Below are 23,773 nucleotides of genomic sequence, written 5' to 3'. Positions count from 1 at the left end.
ATCACAAGCCGGGCTGCTGATCAGATTTTACTGGATACAGGCATGTTATTTCATTATTTGAATAAGCTCAATGCACAATAAAACTGAATAGTAAAAGCACAAATGCTGAAGGATTGGATTACCTTAAAGAAGGGCTCAGGCTGGAAATGTCAGTTATTTATCTTTACCTTCAATGGACGCTGCAAGACCTACTGAGTTCCTCTAGCACTTGTGATTTTACTCTAATCACAGCTTCGTCTTTCACTTTCTATACAACTGAAGATAATTTTTCTCCTGATAGTGGAAACAATCATTGATAAAGAACCTGAAAATAGCAGGGTCAAGTATATAGCGTCTGTTGTAATTGTGCCAAATGTTTGCATTATGTACAGGTTGTGTGGAATACAAGCTTCCACCTTGTTAGACCCAGAAACAGACTCTAGGGTTTCCCAAATCCAAAGAACAAACCCCTTTTATTTACAATTAGAGAACTATTTATAGTAGGTACAATGCCCTTGGCCCCGAGGGAAGCCTCCTGAGCCTTTTCACACACGACTGGATTCGTTGATTGACGGCTTAAGTCCCGAGAACCAGTAACACCCACTCCTAGCGAATGTGGGGTTGTCCTAGCATCTCTCCCTTTGAGCTGGTTACTCGTAGGAGTAGAGTCTGGGATCCGCTTGGAAGGGCTTCACTGGTCTCCGAACTCATCACAGGTTCCAGTGATGTAGAGACTATAGCTCATTTCCATGTGATGGGGTGTGGTTGGTGGTTCAATGGTTTCTGAAGTTCAAGTTTGTCCAACAGGGCATCCAGGCTGAGTTGCGCAGGTGTTGTTTCAGTGAGGTTGTATTCTGTTGGTTGCAACTGGTTGGCATGTCTGCTCCATTTTGTACATGGAAGAGAACATCTCCAGTTTTTCTTACAATTCTCCCCAGCTGCCATACATCTGACTTATCTCTGTATTTTTGCACAAACACACATTGACCATCATGAAAGGTGCTTTCTTTGGATCTAAGCTGGTGATTGTTGTTCCATTTCATAATCTCTCGGTCCAGATTCTGATTTTTGTGGAAATATGCTCATATTTTCCCACCAAAGATGTCTTCGTTATCTTTTTTTAATCATTTTGAGGCATTGATAACCAAATATCTCTGGCAACATGTTAAGTGTTTCCCTGAAGCTGAGCTCACGGAGAAGTTTTGGCAGAATAGAGTCTGTGTAGCGCTTGTATTCTCGAGTGCCTAACGTCTGCAACAACAGCCTAATTTTCCACTCATCATTAAATTTGGCAAAGTCAACTGCAATCAAGTCTTCATACTTTTTGAACCAAGTTTCAAATGTGCTCAATTCTAGGTCAAATAAGAACTCAGTGATAGATCTCATTAAAGCATCTGTTGAATTTGATTTAACTTCACCTTCTACAATGGCTGGAATCCCATATAACTATAACCATATAACTGTTTCAATGGACATTTTCTCTGGCAACTGGTAAATTAGCCTCGCTTGTATTTCTTTAAAGTTTCTTTGCTGTTGATTGAGGACAGCTTGCAGGTGTTCTGTTGTGACTGACATTGTCACCTCATTGGCAAAATACTGTAAATGCGCTGAATGTCTGTGCTATGCATGCATTTTGTGGAATACAAGCTTCCACATCTTTAGAACCAGAGAGAAATTACAGAAACCAGGGTTTCTCAAATTCAAAGAGTGAACCCTTTTATTTACAATTAGAGAACTATTTATAGTATTTACAGTGTCCCTGGTCCCGAGGAAAGTTTTGTGAGCCTTCTCACAAACGTGACTGGATTAGTTGATTGATGGCTCAAGTCCCGAGAACCTGTAACACCCACTCCTGGCGACAGTGGGGTTGCTTGGTATAGGGTGTCCTAGTAGTAATCTCCATGGAATTCTTTGTTATGCGACGTGCAAAAATAATTAGACCAACTTCCAGAATGGTTTTCCAAACTGTCATGGGCATGAGTTAAAATCTGCATGGTGAAAAAGCTGCCTAAATCAAATTATTTTCCTTTATTCACTGACCTAGACAGATCTAGAATCTGTGAAGTTATTAAATTCATTTTAAAAAGGGCTTTGGAACTCAAAATGCATTTTTGCTTGATTGTACCATGGATGTATGCATTTAAAAGAAAACTCCATCAGAAGTTGATAATTTATTATGTAAAAGAGTTTGTAGCAAATTTGAAAGGTACATTTGAGGCAGCAACAATAGTTGATGTAATTTACAATATACATAATTCATGACTGCCAAAAATGTGTTTTTTTTTGGTATTTTCACCAATTAAATGGCAAAAGTCACAAAGCTACATATTTGGTACAATGTACTGTTCTGTTCGTTTCAGATACATTTAGACCTATCATTAGAAAATAGTTTTCCAAAAGTATGCTGCATTGGCCACTGGAATGATTAACACTATGAATATACTGTATACCATAGTCAAACAAAATCTTTTGCTGTGCAATTTCAGTGAAGATTGAATAATTTTACAAAATGTATTGGGCTTTTATTTATTCTTATATAGTCAAGATAAACATTTGCAACTGATGAGTTGTCTTGATTTTCCCTTGCCGACAGAATCTATCTTCTCCAGTACTAAAAAGAGAAAAACAACATTGAGGGTTGAGTTATCCACACTAGTCATTGTATTGTAATCTCTTTTCTTATAGCTATGGTACTCAAACCAATGAAAAGCTGAAAATGTTTTAAATTAACCTTCATATTATCCCCATATTGGGGGTGGGGTAATATTAATTTCAGAGATAATTTCTATCTTAAATAGTGCTCAAATATGAGATTTGGGTTATGAAAATTGGCACTAAAATATCACTGCTTAATGCTTTCAATTAATGATGTACATCATTTTTTTCACATTACTAGGTTCTAAGACAGTTAATAATGAGATTTAAGAAATTTAAGAAATTAGATAGCTAGGACAACAGAAGTGCTTGTAATTAAATTGCTCAACATTTTACATACAATATAAATTATATTGCAATAGGAAATCTATAACTACAACAAAATAATTAATTACTGTCCTTTGTAAGGACAAAAGGCTTATATAATATTGATGGACTTTTTTAAAAACATTTATTTGTTAAAAAAAACTGGGTTATTGAGGGAGTTCCAGCCTCTCTAAAACAAATAGTCTATGTGTCTGTCCTTCATCTCAACACTTTTCATTTCAGGACTTAACTTGTCACAGCTTCATATTTTCCAAGAGTAGCTCTCAATGAAGGGCTGAATGACAAATCAGTCAACTAAAAGCAAGCCACCTGATACAAACTACACTGTCAGTAAGGAGTTTGTTTGTTTTCCCTGGGGGCTTCCTCTGGGTGCTCTAGTTTTCACTTGTATTCCAAAAGATGCATTGGATTAGTAGGTTAATTGGTTACGTGGTGTACTTGGTTCAGTGTGGGCTCATGAACCAGAAGGGCCTGTAATTGAGCTGCATCTCAAAATTAAAAATACATGGAACAAAGACATTCTGTGTGTTGTTTCAATTGAATAATACTACAACATGATTTCTACTGACAATATTCATAACAGGGTTCCACATGTGCAGATTAAAACAAAGTATTTTGAAACTCACCTGAGCAAATTTATGTATTTGTTCCACTACTGCAGCAAATAGGGCACCCACACTTTCATCTATTAAGCTCTGCATGTAATGAACTGCCTCTTCATCAGAAAGATCCAGGCGGAATTTGTCCTGCACCTATGTGTAGAATAGCAACAAAAATATAGAGATAAATGTGCAATTTGTATCAGCTTCTTTCAAACTTGGCTATTTCCTTATACAGTACATTTCCCCATGTCTGAAAAGCTTGGGAGGGGATGGTTTTTGGTTATTGTTTTTTTTGGTTAACAGAACAATGGCTTTAAGCAGCTCAGCAGCAAAATACTTGTATCAGTGGTTAAACAGCAACAAAAAAAAATCGGCAGGCTTTCACTCCAATACAAGATCCAGATCTTCATTTTTATGCAGTGTTTTTCTATCTTTCATCAACTTTTGTTCATCATTTTCAGAATAGAACTTCAACAGTTTATCCTTCAGGTCATAGATTATGGTTGTTCCAACAGCATATTCTTCCGTAAGACATTTCACACTTATACCACTGTCCAGTTTCACCAACAGCTTTACTTTCTGTTCTATAGACAAACATAAATGCTTCCTCCTTTTCTTTTCATTGATGTCCATATATCTACAGACCTTTTTGCCATTTGCAACTATATCTCTATACAGTACATGAGAGCTCCGTTGTTATCAAAATAACGCCCAAGTTGGGTGATAAATTGTGTTTGAACTTAAGATATCATGTTGGCACCACAAAAAGTTCAGTTAAAGAGTGCAGTAGTGTCTTTAAAGTTAACAGGAGATGCATCAAGTTGTATAATCTACATATCAAGAAAATGTCCTTCTGTAATATTAGAAAATGATTTCAATAATTTTATACGTCAAATTGGAGATTAGAAATATGAGATGGTGCTCATATTTTAAAACTATTACTTCATTTTCTTATCACAACACAGACAAATTTCCCAAAAATGAAGCACTAAGATAGGGGGTTAATACAAAAGACCGAACAAAGTTCTGGAGGAACTCAGCAAGACAGGCAGCGTCCTGGTTGAAAACCCTTGATCAGGAATAGCGAGCACCAGGGAGACACCTGGATTTTTTAAAAAAAGGGGTGGGTGGGGGGAAGAGAAAGGGGGAACAAAAAGGAAGAAAACCAAAGAAAAAAGGGAAAGCAGGGTGGTGGTGGAAGAAAGGGCTACCAGAAATAGGAAGTCAATATTCATGCCACTGAATAAATATAAACATGTAGCGAAGTATTCTATACTGAGGTACTATAGATGTCAGTGTACACGTTGTGGAATCGCTATACACCTTGTCAAGATGATGTAAATGCAGGGAAGTCAATGTACACACTGTGGAGTCTAGTGCAAGACTGACACCACCAGGCTTGCATGCTGGGCTTATATACATCATTGTTTTTGTCACATGGACAGGGATTGATGTCATCAGTGATGCCATCAGATCAGATTAACAACATGTGTTGGATGCAGGTCAATTTCCCGCAATATCCACAGCATGTCTGCCATTTTGGAAGCAGGTTCGCTTGTTGGTAACCTGGGACTTCAGTAAGGCCTTCGATAAGGTTTCGCACAGGAGGTTAGTTCGGAAGGCTAAGTCCCTGGGTATCAATTTGGAGATAGTCAAATGGATTCAACTGTGGCTGGAAGGATGGTGCCAGAGAGTAGTAGTAGATAATTGTTTGTCAGGATGGAGGCCAGTGACAAGTGGTGTACCTCAGGGTTCGGTATTGGGACCGTTGCTGTTTGTCATTTATATTAATAATCTGGAGGATGGGGCGGTAAATTGGATTAGTTAAATATACAGATGATACTAAAATAGGGGGAATTGTGGATGATGAAGAGGGTTTTCAAAGATTGCAGAGGGATTTAAACTGCTTAGAGGAGTGGGCAGAAAGATGGCAGATGGAGTTTAATGCTGATAAGTGTGAGGTGCTTCATTTTGGAAAGAATAATCAAAGCAAGACATATGTAGTAAATGGGAAGGCATTGAAGAATGCAGTGGAGCAGAAAGATCTAGGAATAATGGTGCATTGTTCCCTGAAGGTAGGAGCGCATGGATAGGTTGATGAAGAAGGCCTTTAGTATGCTTGCCTATATAGTCAGTGCAAAGAATATAGGAGTTGAGAAGTAAATGGTGAAACTGTACAAGGCATTGGTGAGGCCAAATTTAGAGTACTGTGTGCAGTTCTGGTCACCAATTTATAGGAAGGATATTAACAAGATAGAGAGAGTGCAGAGAAGATTTACAAAAATGTTGCCTGGGTTTCAGCATCTGGAATACAAGGAAAGATTGAGAAAATTAGGTCTTTATTCCTTGGAATGTAGAAGGCTGAGAGGGGATTTGATAGAGGTGTTTAAGATAATGAGAGGGATAGATAGACTTGATGTGGAAAGGCTTTTCCCATTGAGAGTAGGAGAGATGGATACAAGAGTTGATGGGCAAAGGTTTAGGAGTAACATGAGGGGGAACTTCTTTACTCAGAGAGTGGTTACTGTGTGGAATGGGCTTCTGGGAAAGGTGGTGGAGGCAGGGTCAATTTTGTCATTTAAGAAAGAGTTGAATAAGTATATGGATGGAGGGATATGGGTAGAGTGCTGGTAAGTGGGATTAGAGGAGGGTATGTTTGGATCAGTGCGGACTAGAAGGGCCAAATTGGTCTGTTTCCGTGCTGTAATTGTTATATACTTTTTTTTAAAAAAAGGTTTCATTCTATAATTCAATCAACACCCAATATTAAAAAAATATAACTCTACAATATTCAGGACCACTCACCAATGCTACCATAACTTTTTTTTACTTACAAAAAAAGGTAATCTTACAATCCCATTATACTCGACTAAAACAATACATGTTGAAATTTTAATTCCTGTCTTGCATTTTATTACCTTGTTAGCAATAGTGATTTTCCATTCTCATTTAGCTAGTCAAAATCAATGCTTGAATTGTTAACATGCCAGATGTCTGCGGTAGACTAATGAAAGCTGGTACAGTGATTACCTCTTACATCTGTGCTGCCACATAGTCGTGGGTTGATCAGAACTTTCCTCTATGAATATCACCAAAATCACCTTCACTTTCACAAGGGTTTCTAGCCACATGGGTTTCATTTTACTTTTTGTAAATCATAAAGACACCACTTTTTTATTCTAACTTGAAATGAAATCTATCATTGGTCAATAATGGATAAATTTTAATTGGAGTTCACCTTCCAGCTACTGAATGACAAAGTAGTTGATGCTAATTTGGTTCATTCCACATGACAATGAGTGCCAGCTGGATGTTGAGGAATAGAGTAGAAGTATAAGCTATAGTAATCATACATACAAAAACCATCCTTCAAACAGTTATCAAACATAACCTGCAAGCAGCAATCAGTTTGAAATTGTAAGGAGAGCAACATGAATAAAGACTGTTGTCTGTGAGAGGAGCAGGCTACCAGCCCACAACAGGAAATCATTTGAGAAAAATGGTTTTGAAAATGACATGACCATAACATTTTCTCATATGCCTTGGCCAAATCTAGCCAATTGGGTTACACTGAAACCTCCAGAATGAGATCAAGTTCAAGACAGGTTATTTTTTTCCTCTCAAACATGGGCCCAGTTACAAGTACTCCTGTACTTACAATAGAGTTACATTCCGAATACAGGTACAGTCTTTCTTTGGCTTGGCTTCACGGACGAAGATTTATGGAGGGGGTAAAAGTCCACGTCAGCTGCAGGCTCGTTTGTGGCTGACAAGTCCGATGCGGGACAGGCAGACACGGTTGCAGCGGCTGCAGGGGAAAATTGGTTGGTTGGGGTTGGGTGTTGGGTTTTTCCTCCTTTGCCTTTTGTCAGTGAGGTGGGCTCTGCGGTCTTCTTCAAAGGAGGTTGCTGCCCGCCAAACTGTGAGGCGCCAAGATGCACGGTTTGAGGCGATATCAGCCCACTGGCGGTGGTCAATGTGGCAGGCACCAAGAGATTTCTTTAGGCAGTCCTTGTACCTTTTCTTTGGTGCACCTCTGTCACGGTGGCCAGTGGAGAGCTCGCCATATAACACGATCTTGGGAAGGCGATGGTCCTCCATTCTGGAGACGTGACCCACCCAGCGCAGCTGGATCTTCAGCAGCGTGGACTCGATGCTGTCGACCTCTGCCATCTCGAGTACTTCGACGTTAGGGATGAAAGCGCTCCAATGGATGTTGAGGATGGAGCGGAGACAACGCTGGTGGAAGCGTTCTAGGAGCCGTAGGTGATGCCAGTAGAGGACCCATGATTCGGAGCCGAACAGGAGTGTGGAATACAGGTACAGTATACCTTATAATACCAACAGCACTATATCAGCTCTTCATATTCTCAACACTGATCCCACTGCCCTGCTCTCTCCCGACAGTGCTCTCTGTCCCCACACTGATCTCTCTGCCCTGTTCTCTCCCGACAGTGTTCTCTGTCCCCACACTGATCCCACTGCCCCGCTCATCCCCTAGAGTGCTGTATCAGTTCCCACACTGATCCCACTGCCCTGCTCTCCCCTAACAGCACTGTAACAGTCCCTGCAAGCTTTCTGATTGAATTAAGGAGGCTACAAAGAATTCACCTTAGAGGAATTATCAACGTTTATTGGAAAAAAAATCAACGATGCTTGTGAAAACATTAATTAAATGTTTTACATGAAATAATGAGTCACAATATTGAACCATCATAACCGAAAAAATCTGTCAAACCATGCAAAGTAGAGGAGCATTTGGATATTTGTTCTGTCAATCAAAACTTGAGGACTTTAGATATCCTTCACAATACGTTGGTAAAAAGAGGATGTCTTGGGTATTTGGGTTTTGTTCTGAAAAGTTTTTAAGAATATTGACATGGATTACCTTCTTTCAACAAAACTGTTAATATTCAGAGTTGTCCCAATTTTAAATGCTTCATTCTATGGAACCATTTGTCTGTATCCAAAATATTGAGGCTGTACAATTGTAACAAATTAAGTTGTATTTAATCATTTGTTGTTATCTTTGTAGTTCAGGTGTTTATAACTTTTTATGTGCTGGAGTTTAGAGAGATTCCCCTCACATCTACTTGAGCTCAATAAACACCTGTTACATCTACAGATCTGGACTCTGTGTGACTCACTCCAAGTCATTAACACTGGACTGGGCAAGGTCTGAAACAACAGCATGGTATGGTTGCCACTGACCTAAATAAGGGAGTGTATTGATGACACTATCCATTAAAGTTAAAAAAAATCTGCCCAGCCAATTACCGTCAGCATAGGACTTAACAAATACTGGTTTCCAGTGACATTGTCTTAAATATTTATTTCATTCTTAAAATGTTCATTTGATTCCAGTTCAATGATCCCTTGATCAACACACAAATTGAAGTGTTAAACATAAGCGCTGGAGTGGTCTTTGTCAACAAAATAGCAGGCAACTTGAGCCAGTGTACAAAGTGCTGCTATTTTCTCTGGCCACAGAAGGCTGGAGGTCTGCAGACAAAATCAAGTACACTACCTTCATCTGGATCATCAAAAGAAAATCAATTCACTTTGACAGTATCTTCCCTAAAGTCATTAGGACTATCCTTGATTAAGCCTAGCTTCTCGAAGTGTACATTTATCTTATCCTTCAGAATTTCTTCCAATAATTTCCTTACTCCTAATATTTGACTTACTTTTCTGGTTTATCCCTATTGTTCTTCTTGAATAAAAATACTATATCCACTGTCCTCCAGCCACCTGGCACTTCTTTTGTGAGAGAATTTGAACCTTCTGTCAGCACCCTAGTAATCTTTTCTCTTACCTCCCATAGCCTGTAATGCAACTCATCAGCCTGAAGATTTATTCACCTGCAAGGCCTCAAAAGACATCCAATGTCTCCTTTTAAAGGCATTTTTTCCTCCAGTATTCCACCATTCTTTCCAGTTTGCAAAGTCCTTCTCCATAATGATCCAGATAACAATATCCATTTAGAACCTCCAACAAGTTTCAAAATCACATCCAGGTTATCACTTCAGTCTCTAATGGGTCTTAGTCATGTCACAATTCTCATCAAAGAAAAATATAACCGGGGGGCGTGGCAAGATGGCGTAAGGATCAGACGTGCCTTCTGTCACATTTGTGGCCCGAAATGTGAAGTTAATAAAACATTAAACACAAGTTTATCAGGTAAACTTCTTAGTGTCTTTTTATTCTCCGGTTTCCTTTGTTCTCCTGCTTGTGTTCTTATCTCTCTCTCATACCACGTGACTTCCGGTACATCTCATACATATTCATTATCATGACATCCCTCCTTTAATCAGAAATAAACTTTACCTTCACTTACCAATATCCCTCGGAAACCTACAAACATCGTAACTAATGGTAATACTATAACTCAACTACATAAAATTTACTTCCTACAGCACTCATACATGCACTTTATGATATAAGATTAAAATACTGTCCCAAAGTTCTTATTAAAACTACGGCACAAAGTCTTCGTATCGTTTGGGCACTTTCCGGTTTCATTTCGGCCTGCCTGCGATATTGTCGTCGCTTCTCGGTTGTTCACTCTCGGGGTCGGCAATACTGCTCGCCATGGCTTCGGGTGTTTCTGGCGCTCTAGTCACTTCATCAGGAGTGCTGGTAACTGCCTCTGGAACATCATCAGGTCTCTCAGTTTCAGCATCTCGTATTGTCCTTTCAACCTCTTCGCTCAATGTATCTCTGGACTGGTACCTTTTTACACTTGATACATTTCTCTTATACAGGACTCCAGTCGGAGACTTGACTGTCACCATACTGCCACTTCTGGATACGACAGCATAGGGTTGATGGTAATAAGGTGTGTCTAGCTTACCACCAGTTTCATGCCTCACTAGAACATTATCTCCTGGCATGATGTCTGAGTACTTGGCTCCACGTTTCGAATCTGTGTACAGCTTTGCTGCACCTTTCTTTTCAGCATCGTGGTCCCTCATCTCCTGGTCGTCTCGGATTTCCTTTATTTCTGGCATTTTTGTGCGGATTTTTCTCCCAAAAAATGCTTCTGCAGGACTTTTTCCAGTGGTTGCAAGAGGCTTTGCTCGATAGACAGCCACATAAGATAGCAATGCTTCTCGCCAATTTTGTCCTTCTGCGTGTGCAATCCTCAATCGTTTTTCAATGGACTGATTTTTGTCTCTCTACTTCTCCGTTGGCTTGCGGCCATTTCGGAGTTACTTTATGATGGTGGATACCTGTGGTCCTCATGTATTCTGCAAATGTCTCTGAAATGAATTGTGGACCATTGTCAGAGTATAATGTAACAGGTAATCCATATCTAGCGAATATCTCTGCTAACGCTTGTATTGTTTTTTCAGTGGTTGTGGACTTCAACACCACGTACTCATAGTATCTGCTGTAGTAATCTATCACTACCATAATTGATTCACCCGTCGGTAAAGGTCCAAGAAAATCAACAGCTACGTCGATCCATGGACCTGTCGGAAGTTGCGTACTCCGGATTGGTTCTGGCGGATTACTCCTACTTGTGATTTGACATCCGTGACAAATTTTAACAAATTTCTCTGCGTCTTTATCACAACTTGGCCACCATACCTTGGTCCTGAGGTTTTGCTTGGTACCAACAATACCTAGGTGTCCTTCATGCGCTAAGGATACGATCTTCGGTCTCAATCTTTGCGGTATCATCAATCTGCAACCTCTCAATACACACTGTCCGATGCAACAAAGTTCGTCTCTAATGGGAATGTAAGCCTTGTGAGTACACTTGTCCCATTGTCCACTCTGTATGCATTCTCTTACTTCCATGAGTTCTGGATCACGTTCAGATTCTCTCTCGACTTCCTTCGTAGTCACAGCTTTCGGTGTCGCCTGAATAGCTACGAAGCGTACAAAGCTCTCTGTTTCTGTTCCCAATTCTGACTTGGATTGTGGACCACCATCCTTCACCAATCTGGACAGCGGATCTGCAATGTTTGCTTTCCCTGCAATGTGGATTACTTTATATTTGTAGGGTTGTAGTCTGAGTACCCATCTCTCTATTCTGGCACATGGTTTGGATCTAGGTGCATAGATCACCTCTAATGGCTTATGATCTGTGATGAGTTCAAATTCAATGCCGTATAAATATGCATGGAACCTCTCACAGGCCCATACAAGTCCGAGTGCTTCTTTCTCTGTCTGAGAGTATCTTCTTTCCACATCTGATAACGATCTGCTGGCATAGGCAATGATTCTTGGTCCTCCATCATGCATCTGAACCAACACGGCTCCTAAACCAACTGAGCTGGCATCCGCTATGACTTTGGTTGATGCCGCCGGATTGTAATATCCAAGAGTTTTTGCATCTGTCAGGCTTTGCTTCAGCGCTGTGAACGCTTTCTTCTGCTCAGATCCAAAATGAAATGGTACACCTTTCCTGGTTAGTTTCCTTAGTGGTTCTGCCACTGTAGCGAAATTAGGAATGAACTTTGCACAAAAATTGACCAATCCCAGGAAACACCTCACCTCTGTTGCATTCTGAGGTGCACGTGCCTCTGCAATAGCTTTCACCTTGGCCTCTGCAGGGTTTAGTCCTTTCCTTGTAAGTCTGTGTCCCATGAAGTCCATTTCTGACACACCGAACTGACACTTGTTTCCATTCACGGTAAGGCCTGCTTCCTGTAGTCTAGATAGTACACGCCTCAACCGTTTATCATGCTCTTCCTTCGTTGGTGCATGGACTATGATGTCGTCAGAAATGTTGGCAACTCCAGGAATGCCTTGAATCACTCGATGGATTTCATACTGGTAGATCTCCGAAGCTGCATTAATTCCAAATTATAGTCTCTTGTAACGATACAATCCACAGTGAGTCACAAATGTTGTCACATCTCGGGAACCTGGATCCAGCTCTAATTGATGATAGCCCCATTTCAGATCAATTTTTTAGAATACCTTGCTGGTAGTTAGTTCTTGAAGTATTTCCTCCACTGTTGGTATAGGGTGTCATTCTCTAATTATAGCTTCATTGGCCATTCTCATGTCTACACATAGTCTTATGTAACCCTTTGGTTTGGGCACAATCACTACTGGGCTGACCCATTGTGTCGAATGTTCCACCGGTTCAATAATGTCTTGTTCGATCAATTCTTTAATTTTGGCTTCGACTTTCCCACGAAGTCCAAACGGAGTTCGGCGCATTGGTTGCGCCTTGGGTTTGACCGTTTCATCTACTGCTAGCTTCAATTGTCGACCTTTCAGCTTTCCTACTCCTTGGAAGACTGTGGGGAATTCTTGCTTCATATCCTCATATGACTGAATTGAATTGACACAAGCTCCAATATGAAGTATTGCCAGGTCTTGCGCTGTGCTTCTACTCAGCAATGGTTCTCCCCTCTCTTCTATGACCATAAACTCTGCTTCGGTGTACTTATCTCCAGCTTCAACAGTTGCAGTAAAACATCCAATGGTCTGCAATGGCTTGGTTGCTGTGTATGGATACAGTTTCTTGGAACACTTCTTTGAGGTACAGATGATCTTTTTCCTTTTCAACTTCTCCCATAAATGTCGATCAATCACATTACTGTCACTGCCTGAGTCTACAATGACCTGAACTGTCACTCCACCAATGATCACTGGGACCTTCTCATGATGTACTTCATTCAACGCAAATTGGTAACAACTCTGTTCCTCCTGGGTATCATCATCGTCACCGTCTATCTGGCGAATGGTATCTTTCTTTCCAGGATACTTTCCTTTCCCCCAGGCTTTGCCTTTGGAAGTTGTACTCTTCCTCTTCTGGTCTGCCTTGGACTTGCTTTTGCACTTCTTTGCAAAGTGGTCCTTACCTCCACACTTTCTGCAAACTTTGCCTTTGGCTGGGCAATATGGGTCTTTTCCAAAGTGACCTCGGTTTCCACATCGATAACACTCCACGTCCTGTGTCGATGTATATCTTGGCTGGTTATGGCGATGTGAGAGCCTCTTAATTTGCTGGCTTGAGTTGTCTTTCAGGGTCATGGTATGAAATTGCCCTTCAACAGCCTCTAATGCAGCAGCAATGGTTAAAGCATCGGTGAGTTCCAACTCATTCCCTCTTTCCAGTAGACGTCTTCTGAGTTTATCTGAACTGCAGTGCTGTACAACTTGATCCAATAATTGGTTGTCCAAATCAGCTGGCATGTAATTGCATCCAACAGCTAGCTGGCTTAGTCTCGTCACGTACTGAGGAATTGTCTGGCCATCTTCTTGTCTCGTTCTCCGAAACAAATGGCGTTGAAATGCAGCATTCGGTATCACTACATAGTGTGCATTTAATGCATCTACCGCTTTCTGGTACTCATCCTTTCTTCCAGTATTCAAAAGTGTCTTAAAAGTTTCCCGAACTGAGGGTCCAGCAGTGAAAAGAAGTAACGCCCTTCTCTGTGCTTTTTGTTCAACTGTACCGGTATCTAGAAATAGGCCACGACTGTCGGCGTAGGATTCAAATTCTTCCAGCCATGCCTTCCACTTCACACTTACAGTGCTTGCATCACCCGTTGGGTCAAAATGAGAAATTCCACTATGTGTTAGAAAGTTACCGTCTGCCCCAGCCATGAGGAAATATTCCAGCCCCAAAGTACTGAGTCACAGAGAAAATTCTTATCACCTTGAAGTTGTCTGTAATCCTCTGTAATCTTGTTTAGTCTTTAATTTTCTTCAAGCTTCTTCCATCCTTGTCGCCAATGTCACATTTGTGGCCCGAAATGTGAAGTTAATAAAACATTAAACACAAGTTTATCAGGTAAACTTCTGAGTGTCTTTTTATTCTCCAGTTTCCTTTGTTCTCCTGCTTGTGTTCTTATCTCTCTCCATACCACGTGACTTCCGGTACATCTCATACATATTCATTATCATGACACCTTCCAGTCCTCTCCTGACTCTATCTTATTGTTTTGTCTAGAAATGCCCGTTAAAATTCTTTAAAAGTTTAGATAACTTCAGTGCTGTTAATTTAACTTCTGATGGTACAATTGGTGAAAAAGAGCAAAAAAAAAAACGACAACAGATCATCAAAAAACATTTTCTAAAAGTTCAAGTTTTGGAGCCTACCTTCAGGAAAAACATCGAGACTCAGCTTGAAATGTATCCCAGGAGAGAGATACAGCTTTTGGATGTAGAGATTAATGTTACATCGGTAGAGCCCCCTAAAGAGGGCACCAAACAGCCTTTAGAACAAAGAGTTATTCAGGTTCGTACACGTGCAGTAGCATCTGACGGCAATGTTATGAATGAACGATTTGTGAATCTTGAATCTAAATTATCTTATACAATGCAGGGATTATCCAAGATTATGACTGAACTTGGTACTAGGTTTAATACTCTGGTGAAAATACATTCTCAACAGATGGCTGAGTTTGAAGCTTTTAAGCTTGAAGTGAGAGATAAATTTAATTCATGTGAAGAAGATATAGACGAAATACGGGATCAAGTTTTTGATGTGACCAAAAGGGTCGAAGACTTACAAATTCAAAATAAAAATTTGGTGAAAAAGATTGATTATTTGGAAAACCAATCCAGACGGAACAATATAAAGATTATTGGTTTGCCCGAATGTATGGAGGGACCAGACCCAAGAAAATTTTTTACTGAATGGATTCCACAGGTGCTGGGTCAAGAACATTTCCTGGAAGGTATAATACTGGAACGTGCTCATAGAGCCTTGCGTAGAAGACCTATTTCAGGTCAAAGTCCAAGACCTGTTTTGGTTCGTTGCTTGAATTATTACGACAGAGAAATAATTTTATGAGTGGCTATTAGAAATGCACAACAGCGAAAATCACCCTTGATGATTCAAAATAATCGAGTTTTCTTCTATGTGGATTTGAGTCAAGAAGTTATGTTCCAACGACGGGAATTCAATCCTGCTAAAGAGTTGTTGTGGAAGAAAGGTTACAAGGCAACCTTTAGATATCCAGCTGTTTTGAAGGTTTTCCAAGATGGTTGCCAACCAAAGTTCTTTGATTCTTCAAAGGAAGCTATAGCATTTGCTCAAGAGCTGCCAATTACTCAGTTTCAACAGAGACATAGTCCGCCGCGATCTCTAAGGAGACAAGAGATGGAAGAAAAGAGCCGTGCTCCAAGAAGGAATGGTTGTAATGGTGTCTCGGTAGTTGGAGTTGATTAAAAAAAGAGTTGTCCTTTTTTTTTCTAATGTTTTTTTTAAAAACAAAGGAATATTAAATAATGATGATGTTAGTTTAAGATGAAGTGAGAGTTGGGGGAGAGAACTGGATGGGCACTATTTCCTGAAAGTCATCTGCCACGTGTGAGTTATTTCACACCCATTTTTTTTTGGGAGTTACCGCACTGCGCGGTTTAGACGGGAGGGGGTATTTTTAACCTCCAACCCGTTTTCTTTTTTCCTTTTTTTTGTATTATTAGATTAAAGAGTGAAGTGGTTTTTTTTTTTGTTTATAAAAAAAAAGCATAAGAAAGTATTTGATTGTTTAAAAAACTAAAAATTGATGTGTTTTTTTTTGTAAAGTTTATTCAGTAGATAAGGAATATTTGAAATTTAAATGTGAATGCGATGGATAATTTTTTTTATATTTTTTCTTTAACTTTAAGGTGAAAGGAGTGGTAATTCTGGTGTATATTATTTTGCTATTTTAGTTATAGAACGGAGGGAATAATGGTGAAAGTTATAAATTGAATTGTACAATTCTTAATGAGGCTTGAATTTTATTTGTGGTTTATGCTCCATTTGTTGAAGATATAGATTTAGTTGTAGATGTGTTTTTATTATTTGGATATCTGAATTTTAACATAATGATTGGGGATATTTAAATGTGGTATTGGAGCTTTTATTGGATAACTATTCAAGAGTAAACGGGAAAAATGGTGGAAGAGTACTAAAATTGAATTGTACAATGCTTAATGAGGTTTGAATTTTGTTTTAAGATGGTGGTTTATGTGACTAATATGATGATAAATGTGAAGTTAGTTGATATTTGGTGAATGTTTATCTCTATAGAGAAAGTTTTTTTTCATATTTTTTCATGCTACAATTTTTTTTTAAGAATTGATTATTGTTTAAGAATTTTTGATAGATAATGTTACTAACTTTACTAATTTTTTATATTAACCCCGTTTGTGAAATATATGCATTTAAGTTTGATTTAAATATGTTTTTTAAAGTCTGATATTTTAGCATTAATTACTTTTCTTTTTGTTAGTATTTTAATCGGTTATGTTTTTGTTGTTTTTTTTTGTAAATGGTTTTTTTTCTCACATATATTATTAACTTTATTAATTCTTCACTCTTTATTTTGGGGGAAAGGGGGGATTGGACTAATTTGAGTTGGGTTATTAATGTGTAATAATTATTGGGGAGGCTATAGTTTATTTAGATTACGGATACTGTATTGTAATTTTTATTATTTTATTCTTAATTTTTTTTTAATGTAATCCTATATGTTATTCATGTTATAAAATTTTAAATAAAGTTTAAAAAAAAAGAAAAATATAACCTCCAAATCATATAACATCCTAATTTGGACTTCCTCAAACATCTCCTTCAGAAAAATCTTTAATTCATCATCTCCAGAACACCACAAAGATTGCACCTGCTCAAGACAGACTGAAGATAACTCACACTGCAAAATTTGTAGTTCTTTTTCCAATTTCACTAAAGTCAACTTGCTTCAGGCTCACTTAAAATTGACAAAAATTGGCCATATCTCTTCTCTCTGTATTCACTGAGATCAAAAGTACACACACCAATTATTAAGTTCTTAAAGTCAAAGTTACTGGACCTATATAATTAATAATAATTTATAGTTTCAAATATTCTCTTTACAAACCAGTGGCTGTAATTTACATCATAGAAAGGGAAATAAATTAAAACAATTTTTTTTAAGATTGGAAACAAGTTTGAGAGATGGAACCAATGTATAATAAAGCAGAACATTAGATGGGCCAATATTCATTAAAAAGACTAAGGCCTTGTTTTGGGAGGTCATCCAATTCACAGATTTGAGAGTGCAAGAGAAAAAGTATTATGCAGAACATGAAAAAAGACCCCTGAAATTCAAGGAGGGTTACAATTTCAAAAAGTTTAAAATTATTCTCACGTAAAGGGTTTTAAATAATTTACCCCCTCCATAAATCTTCGTCCGCGAAGCCAAGCCAAAGAGAAAAAGAAACTAATTTTGGTTTGGATCTGAATCAAAAGTGAAAACTCATGGAAATTTCATAAATAATAACTATTAACAATCTGAATTTTAAGTAATTACCTTTTTTACAGTTTTATCAGGCTCCAGAGCAATATCTGGAATGTTGGCATCCACCATCAATGAGAAAAGATTCAGAATTAGATTAGAGTATCTGGGAAAAGGACAAATATTTCAGTAACATGGTCAATGAATTGCAAGCATTAAAGTGTGACTGCTGTCCCCATTAGAGAGATGATTGAACACTCACAGTGATTTTACATAGTTGACTAGTCTAATGCATGGTCATGCAATTTCCCTCATTCCACTCTCTTTAAACCCAAGATATTTTAAACTCTGTCGCCTTGTCCTAACTCATAATCAGTCTCATTTATCTAATACCCATGGACTGCACTGCCTAGCAGCTTCAAGGAGATTCTATCACCAGGCATCCTCCCCTCCCTTGCTTTTTTAGCATTTTGAAGGAAATTTTCCATTTTGCCTCACTGGTTTGCTCTTTTGTCCTCCACCGACCATTTCCTTTCTAGATATTTTCCCATTCAACTAAAGGAAATACGATGTTTTTTTTTAAACATCTTCCCTTACCCACCATCCAAATAATCTTTCACTTGCATTTCTTGCACCACTCTGCAGGGACACCTCAGAGCCCTCTGTTTTAATTCTCCATCCCACTACCACTCTGACCAATCCATCTGTAGTGTTTTGCATTGACAGAGCAATAGTGATTGGAGACTCAAGAGTAAGGGGGACAGAAGACTCTGATCGCAAACAAAATATTAGTATAGTGCATTGCCACTTGGATTCCAGGGCCAAGGATGTGGTTACAGAACATTCTCAAGGAAGAGGGTGAAAGGCCAGAGGTATCACTGACAGGGAAGTCTTGCAGTATGAATGCAAGGGAGATAAAATATGCTAAAAAGCAGAACCATAATAATATTAAATTCTGGGTTACTCCTGGTGTCATATACTGGTGAGGGGAGAAATTGAAGGCTGGGCCAAGTAAATGCACAGCAGAAGAGCTGGTGCAGAGAGCAGGGATTCAGGTTCTTGGATCATACAATAGGAAAAGGTTGCACCTGAATTGGAAGGGGTCCAATATCCTGGCAGAAACATTTTCTAGTGATATAAAAGTAAGGTGAATGAAAAGTTGGGGGGAAATACTGTGGTCGATGAGAGCACAGAGACGTGGCTGAGAGTAGGGCAGGACCAGCAGCTCAATGTTCTATGAATCTAGGGTTCAGAGGACACAGATGTGATAGTGATGCAGTGGAGAGTGGTGCATTTTTGTTTGATGAGGGAGGAAACAGAAGTGCTTGGAGAAGATAATGTTCACGAGGGATTGTCCAGTGAACCTATATTGGTAGAACTAGGATACAGAAAAGGAAATTACTTTAATGTAATAGTTTTCAAACTGACCCGTAAATTCACATTCCACCTCTGTAATTAGTAAGGGATTGCTTAAGGTGGTATGTGAGTGGAAGGGAAGGTTGAGAACCACTGCTCTGGACCCAATTGTTACTGAAATATTTTGCTTGAGAAAAATTGTCATTGGCCCATTTCCTTTAGAGTTATGAAACCATGTACATAATAAGTCAAATAGATACAATTAAAACAGTGGTTTTCAAGCAATTTCTTTCCACTCACATACCACCTTAAGCAATCCCTTAGAGCATTTATGGCATAGGGATTACATAAGGTATAAAGTGAGTTGGGAGTGGGGGAAGTTTGAAAACCTCTGCTTTAATGGGACGGTATTATGGCTGCATAGTAAGCAGAAATTTTAAAAACAGATATATAGGGAAACCACAGATAGCTGTAAGAATAATAAGGTAGTATATTGCTGGAGATTTTAATTTCCCCAAAATTGATTGGGTTATTCATAATCCAAAGGGTTTGGATGGGTGGAATTTATTAAGTATGTTCAAGAAAGCTTATATAGAGGGCACTACCAGAAAGGGGGCAATACTGGACATCCTTTTAGGAAGAAAGATAGGGCATGTGACAATAATATCAGCAGGAGTACTTTGAGACCAGTGACCAAGACTCCATTTGTTTTAAAATAGTTATGCAGAATGATAGGACTGGGCCACAAGATTCAAAATTGGAGTAAGGCCAACTTTGGAGGCATGAGGTGTGAGAAGATGTTTGCAGAAAAGGGGACAGCTGGAAATTGGGATACTTTTAGTGAGAAAGAAAAAGTTCAGACACAGCACGTTTTTGTTAGGCTGAAGGGCAAGGCTGACGGGTTCAAGGCATATAAGGAAAAGGCAGGTAGGTGGAGATGAATGGCAGAGCAGCCTCGATGGGCCAGATGGTCTACTCCTGCTCCTATTTCTTATGCTTTAAACTTGGTCAACGAGTTATATTAAGGCTCTGGTAAGAAAAATGGAGGCAAATGCCAGATTTAAGTAGTGCATTATCAACAATTCCTTTAGTAACAAGAGTGTAGGAGTTTCTTGAGGGAAACAGAAGGGCAACAAAAATGAGATGGAATTGGTAGGAGGGTAAGGAAAGTGCTATATTCTACAGGTGTATTGAGAGTAAAAGAGTAGATAGGGAATGAATCGATCTCCTTAAAAATCAGCATAGCTGTCTTTGTTTGGATAAACTGAATGTTCACAGACATTCTGAGGTAGATTATTCTAGATGGTTTAGACAAGGTGAGAAGAGAGATTTAAGAGAAGCCTTGGGGCAACCTTTTCAGTCAGTGGGCATTCCATATCTGGAACGAACTAGAAGAGTAAGCTACAGAGTAGGTGCCATTACAACATTCACAAGAGGTCTGGACAGATGTAAGGACCAAATGAAGTGAAATGGGATTAGTCCAGAATGCCTACTTGTTCATCATGGACATGTAGAGCTAACGGTCCTATTCCATGCTGTACAACTCTACAATTGTAAGGTGGCCCAAAATAAGCTTATGAAGCTGCACCGGATCTGAGGACTGCAGTCCAGAAGTCATGTTAACTGTTTTCCTGTTTCTATTAACTGTTCATGTCTGCTACATTTCATCCATGATATTGGCACAGTTTTTTTGTCTCTTCATTAGCACAGCTTGTCACACAGCTCTTCGTTTTACTATTTCTAGGTTTTTAAAATTTTTATTTTACATATCTAATTGACATAATTCTTTAGCTTTTTTTGTTTGGTCTTGTTCTCAACACCTCCCCCTCCCTCCAAAATTCCCCATTAACCCATCAGCCAACCTCCTCAACTTATTTCCACAGTAACCGTTCTCCTATAAGTGATATTCCCCATGTCTTATCAAACTTTCCTCCAATTTCTCTGCTATCAAAAACTATCCTTTCTCTTTTGCCCAGTTCTGATGAAAGGTCTTGTACTCTATTCTCTTCACAGATACTCGGACCTGCTGAGCAAGTCCTGCATTTTCTATTTTTAAAACACAGACTTATGAATGGAGAAAAAACGCATTTTTAAAATTCTCATCTTCATTCTCAAATTCCTTCCTCTTCCTTACTTCATCTCTGCACTTATCCAGCCTTTCTTCAGCTGGCATTTACACTACCATGACTCTTACCTGGGAAACAATGAGAGTGACACTGCATAAAAAAGAGCCAAGATTTATGCATATGTATGATAATGGAGAGTGAGAGAGATGTTTTAAATCAATAAGGTACAAGGAATGCATCTACAGCAGATTCTGCCATAGACTGGTGGGGTGGGGAGGGTGAGGGTATTATTGCATAAAGAGTGATGGAATAAAGTTATCCTGTTTACCAGCAAATTAAATGATTTGTAAAATTGGTTTTGATTGTATTTCCTGGTGGAGCTTATTTTTGTATCACGTTTAAGAGTTTACGAACAAGAAGAACAAGTTGTTTAATAATTGCCTTAGTTTACTTCATTGACCAGACATATATTTTGGATGTCATTTATCTCTTCATTGGAACAATATCGCTTCTATTGACTATCAAGTGTATTCTAATAACAGTATTTAATACCAATTAATCTAATCAATTTGCTTCTAAGGCTGTTTAAAGTTGTTCATTCTTTGATAACTTATTGATTTAGGAATTTCCCTGTTTTCATGCAATGTAAATAGTAACATTCTGAAGTTAAATCTCTGCCATTTCTTTTTGGCTCAGATTCAAATATATGGCAATCTTGATTTCCTTGACAAAAAGCCACCTTTCAAATCTGTGCATTCAATTCATATGTAATTTGTTGAAGTTAAACTTTACTATAAGCTATGTATTCACACCATCTTGTCTCTTCAAGAGTCTGCAGTAGCACCGTCACCTCCAAGTCACATGACTAAGGACTAGACCCTTCCCAAATTAAGTCCGAGGTAGCTGCTGTAGTATAGAGGGATTGTTACAATGTTATCGAATTTCATAGCATATCTTTGGCTTGGCTTCGTGGACGAAGATTAATGGAGGGATAATGTCCACGTCAGCTGCAGGCTCGTTTGTGGCTGACAAGTCCGATGCGGGACAGGCAGACACGGTTGCAGCGGTTGCAGGGGAAAATTGGTTGGTTGGGATTGGGTGTTGGGTTTTTCCTCCTTTGTCTTTTGTCAGTGAGATAGGCATATACATGCAAGTTAAACATGCTGTGGAGAGGGTTTGTACCAATAAAGTTTCCAGATGATACAACAAATAATTCAAAAAGCAAATAAAATTTTAAGCTTTCATTTCAAAACCAATGTACTGTAATATGAAAGTGGAAAAGCTATAGCTTTACAATGTTGGTAAGACATTTGGAGTACTGCATACAGTTCTTGCTTTATTGAAGATGGTTTAACAGGTTGATTTCTTGAATCAAGAGTTTTCCTCATGGATGAACGATTGGGCCCATATTAAGTTTGGAATGATAGAATGTGAAAAACAAGATTTCAAGGATATTTTAAAAAATAATTTATTCATTTTTTCCCCCAAAGTCAAGGTCTGAACTTATTATCCATCCCCAATTGCCTTTGAGTCTTCATGCTGAGGAACTTTTTCAAAGGACTGTCATTCATCTGGTGAAGGTCTTATCCAATAGAGTTTAACAAAATAGATGTTAAAGGATAACTCTGAATGTCTAGAACTAGTGGGCATGATGTCAGCATAAATTTCACACATTTACGAGAGATCAGGAGGAATTTCTGGCTACCATTATATTTGGTTAGACGGGATCCCATTGTGTGCTAAATGGCTGCAACAGTGGTCTACAATTTTAAAAGTATTTGATCACTAAGCAAAAATCATAAGGTCACACAAGGCATTAATATAAATAAATTGATTTGTAGTCAAAAGAAAAAAAGTTAAACTCACCCTTACTTGCCTGATGCAGTTTAACAAGTCATTCCTTTCAACTACTTTAACTTAACAGTTGAGGAGACTACAATACCAGTCAGTTTAGTTGCATCAGATGCATGAGAGCATGATTCTCTGTGGCCAATTTCCCTCAAAGGAAAATATATACTTTAGATGCCACTAATCTGTGTCTAGTCTCTTTGCTTCTTGGACCCGTTGAATTTGTTCCTTACGAAACAGGGATGCAATGAAAATCCACTTGGGTTATAGGGTGGTGATCTAGCTACATATGAATAAATTGAGTAGACCAAGGCTGAGTTCCAGGTTTAGTTGAAGCCATCTCTTTAAAACCTGCAGAATTCTTTCAGGAGTGGATAGAGTGGATGGAGGAAGGGTGTTACCCCTTGTTTAGGTGTCTACAACTACAGATCAATATTGCAAAATAAGGCATTGATTGTTTAAAATCAAGAAGTGTATAAATTTCTTCACTCAGAGTTTGGCCTATTGTTGGCATTCTTTACTCCAGAATAGGCATTCGCAACCTTTTTTGGCTATGGCCCCCTTTGGTTTCTGCTCAAAGTTTATGGGCCCCTTCCCTGTAAAGTAGAAAAGTTCCATACTTCTCTCCTACAGAATACATAAAAAAAACCAAATTTGTGCCCCTTTTACATGTGCCATGGCCCAGGTGGGGAGGAGGATTTGGGGGGGGGGGGGGGAGGGGGGAGAGAAGAGAGCATATTGGCCCATCGAGAATGGCTGA

The 23,773-nt window shown here is 38.8% G+C and overlaps 1 protein-coding gene across 3 annotated transcripts in view; it reads right to left on the bottom strand.

Annotated features, from left to right (window-relative positions):
- Nucleotides 1-2,137: 2,137 nt before the first annotated feature.
- Nucleotides 2,138-23,773, bottom strand: part of pik3c3 (phosphatidylinositol 3-kinase, catalytic subunit type 3) — a 155,634-nt gene continuing 133,998 nt past the window's right edge. For all 3 annotated transcript variants that reach the window (XM_069924228.1, XM_069924229.1, XM_069924230.1), the window contains 3 exons: nt 17,819-17,909; nt 3,588-3,713; nt 2,138-2,590 (listed from right to left, as the gene is read on the bottom strand). In XM_069924228.1, coding sequence (XP_069780329.1) covers nt 2,576-2,590; nt 3,588-3,713; nt 17,819-17,909 — 232 coding nt within the window. In that variant the 3' untranslated portion in view covers nt 2,138-2,575. The remainder of the gene's footprint in view (nt 2,591-3,587; nt 3,714-17,818; nt 17,910-23,773) is intronic.

Source organism: Narcine bancroftii, chromosome 3 (genome assembly GCF_036971445.1).
Source record: "Narcine bancroftii isolate sNarBan1 chromosome 3, sNarBan1.hap1, whole genome shotgun sequence".
Lineage (NCBI taxonomy): Eukaryota > Metazoa > Chordata > Chondrichthyes > Torpediniformes > Narcinidae > Narcine > Narcine bancroftii.
This window is presented reverse-complemented; position numbering and strand designations above follow the sequence as displayed.